This window comes from Haemaphysalis longicornis, unplaced genomic scaffold (genome assembly GCF_048455015.1).
Source record: "Haemaphysalis longicornis isolate Haplotype H1 unplaced genomic scaffold, Haemaphysalis longicornis Haplotype H1 scaffold_12, whole genome shotgun sequence".
NCBI lineage: Eukaryota > Metazoa > Arthropoda > Arachnida > Ixodida > Ixodidae > Haemaphysalis > Haemaphysalis longicornis.
Window position 1 is genome coordinate 35,229,581 of NW_027526225.1, and position 6,406 is coordinate 35,235,986.

The window sequence follows — 6,406 nt, forward strand, 5'->3', positions numbered from 1 at the left end:
GTCACCACGGTACTCTTCCATAGTTGACACAGACATCATAGGTTTTATACCCCATTTTGCTAAAATATTAAGATAATCGACCCCGATCTGCCTCGAGGATGACAGTCAAGATTAAAATTGTCGACTAAACAAATAAAATACTTCATCAGAACTGTTTGGATAAATCTTTCAAGTTCAGATAAACAAACATCGGTATTTTGTGATGCAGGTCTCTACATGGCTGAAAGCATAATTTCAAGTGTAGCCGAACCAATGGTTTAGCCAATGCATTCAGCTGCGCTAAATGCAAGCCCCAAGGAGACCACCGGCCTTCCTTTGCGTACATAAACGACTACACATCTACCCCTTGCTACTTTACGTTTAAATCAAAATGAATATTTATTCTGTGCGAACAGTGCAAGAAGCTCTGAGTGTATATTTTATTTCTGTTAGCAATACTACATCTACGACACCCTCTGCATTTTCCACAACACCCGAAAATTTGCCCCAGTGATTTCTGATACTACGATTGTGTGAAAACAAACCGAAGAAGGGATGTTCTCTGGTTTATGTTTTAAACTACAGAAGTCGTGAATGTTAGTGGACGGAAAGAAAAAGGTATTCATATTTATTTCAGGCGGTGTAGCTCGTGGCTAACGTAGATACCAACAGGGAAAGCGGTTTCTGATTTCTTCGCGAATATTTTCCATGCTTCAGCCAGCAATACTTTGTTTTCTTTTCCCCTTTCCCCAGCTTCCCGAAAAAGCTTCTTTTTCCGGCTGGTCTAGTCGTTCAGAAAAATCACGGCAATCACCTTATGTTCAGCAAGTGATCTATCTATTTGCAACAAGGTATCCATGTTGCTTTAATCGCTAACGACGCAAAATGAACAACAACAACCGGTATGATGTCGCACTTCGCTGGAAGCGGGTGAATAGATTCGACATCACCGTCGTTGTGTACAATTTTCAGCTTATCAGCCAAGTCACGAATGGCAGCAGTCAGGTACTCGCCTGGACACATGGGCAAACCTTGAATTCCCAGATTGCATAGTCTACTGAATTGCAAGTTTTCTTTTAAGGTGGCCTGAAGAAACAAGCTCTTCCTTGTGCTGTGAGGCACTTGTGTCCAGAGTTTGTACTTCAAACTCCAGAGATGTAATTGTGACCTTTCTGGCAGCTGCAGAAGTGAGGGCCTTGTCATATTTTCTTGAAAACAAGGATACCCAGCCCTCCACAGCTTTCACTGTCTCTGTATGTTATCAACGGTCCCTTTACAACCCAGCAGCTCTTCAACTTTCGCAATAAGTGATACAATTTCATCCTTCAAGGGTAACAGCAACTCCGCAATCTTTTGCAACTATGAAAACGACTCAAAACTCAAAACGAAATTATCTCCGCTCGGCTCCCTCGCTTCCTACACGCATAGACGACAGACACAGCTACCTCGCTTTTCAGCGGTCTTGCCGGACATAGTTTTATGAGAAATAACAGCAAAGCACTTACCACACTGATTACCATGCTTTGAACAAGTTACGAACCTTCCATCAACAGGCAATGCCTTCTGGAACTTTCTACAATATATTTCACAAGACATGGCAACTATTTCACAAGATGATAGTCGGGGACAGAAAAAAATGCAGCATGAAAAATAAAGAAAAAGAAGAAGCATACGAGTGGTAGCTGCAGCAAAGAAGTCGGTCGGCACTGGATGCTGCAGATTTATCCCGCAGCGTTGTGGTGGCGCAGACAGTAGTGCCTTAATACGATGGTGCTCGGTTTTCCGACGAGTCGGCATGATGCATGCGCATCCAGAGTCTGCTTGTTGGTTTGCTTCTTATCTCCTTCTCATTCTGGATATGTTCACTGAAAGTACAATGCAAAAAGGTTGCGCAAGATGTTTCAGACTATTATTTCGTGAAAGTATATCTCTGGGCTAGATTTGTCGCCGAGCCTTCTGCCAATGTTGAGTATATTCTTTCTGCAAACTCGAAGTCAGACTCAGTGGACCTACTTTTTCCGGATTCACTATTCAAGCTGCTGCGTCACTGCCTCCACAAAAGCTGCAAGTCAACCAAGACCGCAAGCCAAACTTCTCACGCGCGATCGTTTTGTGGTTTTTAAAAGCGAAGCTATTTACCAAAGTGTAATATTTGTGTCCGCAGTTAAAAATACTGAACGCGCACGCGAGCGCGGGCGTCGCGGCGACCGCTCGGAAGTTAACAAACCCAAGAAAATGTCGAGTGCTCGTGTGCGCTTGCCTCGCGACGACCGCCCAGGGTCCTAGACACACTTCTGTCAAGCCAAGCATACCCACTAAGAGAGTTTGGGAAATAATTCGGAGACCACCCTGCAGTTAAAAAAAACAAAAAATTCCGAGCCCTCGTGTGCGCACGCCTCCCGACGACCACCCAGGGTCGCGGCGCACGTTCTTAAGCCCAGCATTCCTTTTTGGGAAAATGGCCGAGATAACCAAAAAAAAACTCGAGCGTTCATCGATATCGTGGAAACGCTTGCTCGGAACGAGAAAGACACGTCATAGCGTACGCCCCTCCAAGGTGATGCCGAATGATTATCTTTTTAAAAAAATAAAGGAAACTCACACCTATTGCAACAAGGATGGAGCAGACGTTGCGGCAGCAAAGAAGAAGCAAATCGGCTGCAATCGTTGACTGCAAATTTGGTTATGGTCGTGAAGGTTGGGTTACGCGTTAGTGTGAGCTTCCTGCATTTTTTGTTATACATGTTCTATTACCGCCTTGTAAGACACTGACATTTGTCTTCAAGAAGAGGGTTTCTTCCATCGTTTTTTTTTTGATAGACCACAAGAAACCTTGCGTGCCAAGTATAATTCTTGCTATGGAACAAAACATTCTGAATATTGGTTTGTATGATATAATTTTTACTTACGCGTGTTAGTAAACGCGTGGAACCATAGGGAACCCGTTAGGAAAGGGTTAGCAGGTGTAGCCGCTTCAAGCGAACTTTATCCCGGTGGGTGCACGCGCTGTGGACGACAGTCGTGTGCGTGCTTTCGCCATCCTAGCCACATAATAATTTCGCGTCACAAAAACTTGTAATTACGCACACTTTCGAACAACACATAAGATGCACACTTACCCCAGGGTGAATCGGCGAACAGTTTGTTTTTTGTTTGTTTATTTAGGTGCACTACAAGTGCATCGCGCAAAATAAAATAATTTTCGATCTACTGCCGAGGTAAACGGAGGAAAAGGCGCTTGAACCCGTTTGATCGAGCCCGATTGATCGCGTGAGCGCAATAAACCAAAAAAAAATGACGAAATACCAAGGACACCCGACCGAGAAAACGCGTACATAGCGGAGAAATGGGGAAGAAAACGCAGCGCAAGCCGCTGTAATAGCGTAGATAAAAACTAAAAAGCCAAACAAGCGATAGAAATCGGCACGCGTAATCTCCTAGTATGGGCGGGTAGCTATCTATGAAGCCCGTCGTGCACAGGACGAGCGCCACATCCCTGGGTTGAATGGGGGCAAGGAGTTTAGAGTTGATCATCTCATTTAATCAATTTTCACGATCGCTCGCGAGGCATTGTGCATATATTCACTTTCACTTGAGGAGTTCTCATTGGTGCTTATAGTATTATATTGTTCTGGAAGTCACTAGTTCTTTGTTATTCCGGGCGTTCCAGTGACGGATGCCAACAGTCTGGGCTCTACTGCGTCTCGGCGACAATCTTCGATCAGCTCAAACTCGAGAAGGAGCTGGACGTCTTCCGTGCTGTGCAGAACGTTCGTGCCAGTCGTGTTGAATTCATCGTCGACTCGGTAAGCGAGGCACCAAGAACATGTTTTTGGGATTATGCTGTGACCGTCAATCACTTCCTTGCCACTCCACTTTGGGTGTCGAATACTATACTCGTGTTATATTTTTTGTGAAAGCCCTTCAAAATGATGTCTTTCGAGATAAAATAGTTGACCGGTGGCGTTAGGTTGTACAAGAAATGAAAATTGTACAGCTGTCCCTTTTTAAGAGCAAGGCTGTGCTTCGTCGGGACGAGGCGTGGTAACGCGGGCGCTGCGTTTTGGAGGGGGTATAGCCTAGTGAGGGAAAGAGGAAGCGCAAAGTACCACAACGCAGTTCAAGCTACGCAAATATTCCCCAGCAAAAGACAAGCACATCTCACCCCTCATCCTCGCGTCGAGGCTCAGATTCACGCGCTGGGGAAAAGCACTTACATGGCTGAAACGAAATGCAGGAATGGCGAAACCATTCGACTCGTCCGATCAAACTTCAGGTGCGCTCGTCTCCGAATATTCTGGTTAAACATATGGCCGCATCGCTTAGTTCCTCTTGCAATAAGCGTACATTAACTTTGTCTGTCTAGACAACGCTCGAAAATAATAATTATAGAAATTGCATTCCCACTATGGGGAAGTGTATGGTATTGAGCAGCCTTGCGCGCTACTTTCCTCGTCCCAGGAAGCGCCAAATCACCCTTTCTAGCCTTGCCAACGTTCTACGGTATTTATAAAACGAAGTATAGATAATTGCGCTCGGTGAACTTTTCTGGAATACTTGGACGCACTCTTGGACGCACTGGAACGCGCTCTCCAGACGAAGAAGCCGCCCGTCGGAGTGCCAGTGAGAGTTGTCACGCCAATAGAAACGGTGTCGTTAGGCGAATCCAGAAGCCCCCACGAGGGATAGCGTAGCATGCACACGAGAGGGCGGAAAATCCCCATTTCCAAGCGGGAGAGGCCAAAGCCGAGCGCGCAATTCATTGGCGAGGAATGAATCCAAACGACGACGACAGAACGCGAACCTGGGTCTCCGAATGGTCGAATTTTTTCAGTTTCGCCAGCGAGGCTCTGGCAGCAGTGCCGACGGATGGTTTAAGCGCGAGCTCTTTGGCATTGAATTTCAGAACAGTTGGGAAATATGTGATAGACTGTGTTTAAGCAACAACCTGTCATGGGTGAGTAGTGTGCGCAATGAAGGAAAGGGCGTGGGATGGATACATTACAACTACCCCAGTCTTAGCTCGTGCAATTCAGTCTTCTGGCTGTGAGAAATTCTATGAATCTTATCCTGACAAGTCTGCAGGTTAGTGAAGCGGGGGTAGTTTCTTGTTTTGTATTGTCGACCTAAGACGTTTGGGCATTCTTTTAAACCCAGTGTTGACATTTTTTACAACACTTTTATCTAGGATACTTTTCAACGTGCTTTGAAACTGACGTCCACATCAGTGAAAGGCCTGACTCCTGCTTTGTGAACGACGTACCGTACATTCTCTACTCATAGCCCTCACTCTCTTCAAACTTGTTATTAAGCCGTCCTCTCTTCCAAGCAACCCAAATACTTAGAAAAATAAATGTTTAATGTCTGGTGTGCTTAACCTTTATGCAGTCATCCCTCTCCACGTCTTCAAAAATAACCGGTAGCTTAAAAATCATACAATGCCATCCCCTAGTTTCTGTATCAATACTGGCCCATTCTGACTTTTGTGATTTTTTACAGGAGCAATATGCCTTCTGCTACGAAGTCGCGCTCGCCTGTGTGGACTCTTTGCACACGTACGGTAACCTCGCGTGACACCGCTGGATGCACTCCTCACTCAAACAAGACATTTTCTGCTCTGATAGATGAGAAAAAATGCTACCTACTAGTCTAACACTCAAGGAGAATAAAGTGAATTACCTTTGCGCGTGTTGCGTGTGTGTTATCGTCTTTTTATTCGTAGCACATGATCTGCTCTCGCCCCAGAAGTGTATTTGCATTCTGTATGATGCGTACTGCGTGTTCTTGTTGGTGTTGTGCGGAGATTTTGAGGTGAATCTTAGCCCTACGGTTGAGGACATGCTGGAATCACTCCTTTCGGGCCAAAACAACAACACTTCGGAAATCGCGGCACTTAGAGCTCAACAGGAAGACATGCAAAAGCTTATGAGTGAGTGGGCTTTGCGTTTCGCGAAAATGGAAGAATGGTCAGCTCGGATAGATCATTTAGAAAAGAAAATCATTTCCCTCCAGGCCAAAATAACTGACCTCGCAAATCGAAGCAGACGCGCAAACTTGGTCGTTTGTGGAGTGAACGAGGATTCAGGAGAAACCGAGCCCGATTCGAAACGCAAAGTTCTGACTGAAATCTTTGAGGAGAAGCTAAATGACCCTTGCAGGTCCGTTGGCAGGATACAAAGGATTGTAAAACCCAGAAAAAAAGGCCAGTGATTATATTTTTCAGGATTTCAATGAAAGCGCCACGTTTTAATGAACGCTAACAAACATAAGGGTACCGAGGTGTCTATCCAAAATGATAACTCGAAAAAAACCACTGCGCAAGCGCAAGCTGCTGTGGCAGAGCACAAAAAATAAAAAAACTGCAGGGACAGAAAATAGCCCTTGTACACGAGAAACTTTAAGTAGACAAGCAAGCATTCGCATGGGT

General features: G+C 45.3%; 1 protein-coding gene across 1 annotated transcript in view; it reads left to right on the forward strand.

Annotated features, from left to right (window-relative positions):
- LOC144162561 (receptor-type tyrosine-protein phosphatase kappa-like) overlaps positions 1–5,660 on the forward strand; it is a 73,486-nt gene extending 67,826 nt beyond the window's left edge. The window contains exons 15-16 of the mRNA XM_077693152.1: positions 3,650–3,785; positions 5,479–5,660. Coding sequence (XP_077549278.1) covers positions 3,650–3,785; positions 5,479–5,553 — 211 coding nt within the window. The 3' untranslated portion in view covers positions 5,554–5,660. The remainder of the gene's footprint in view (positions 1–3,649; positions 3,786–5,478) is intronic.
- The last annotated feature ends 746 nt before the right edge of the window (positions 5,661–6,406 follow it).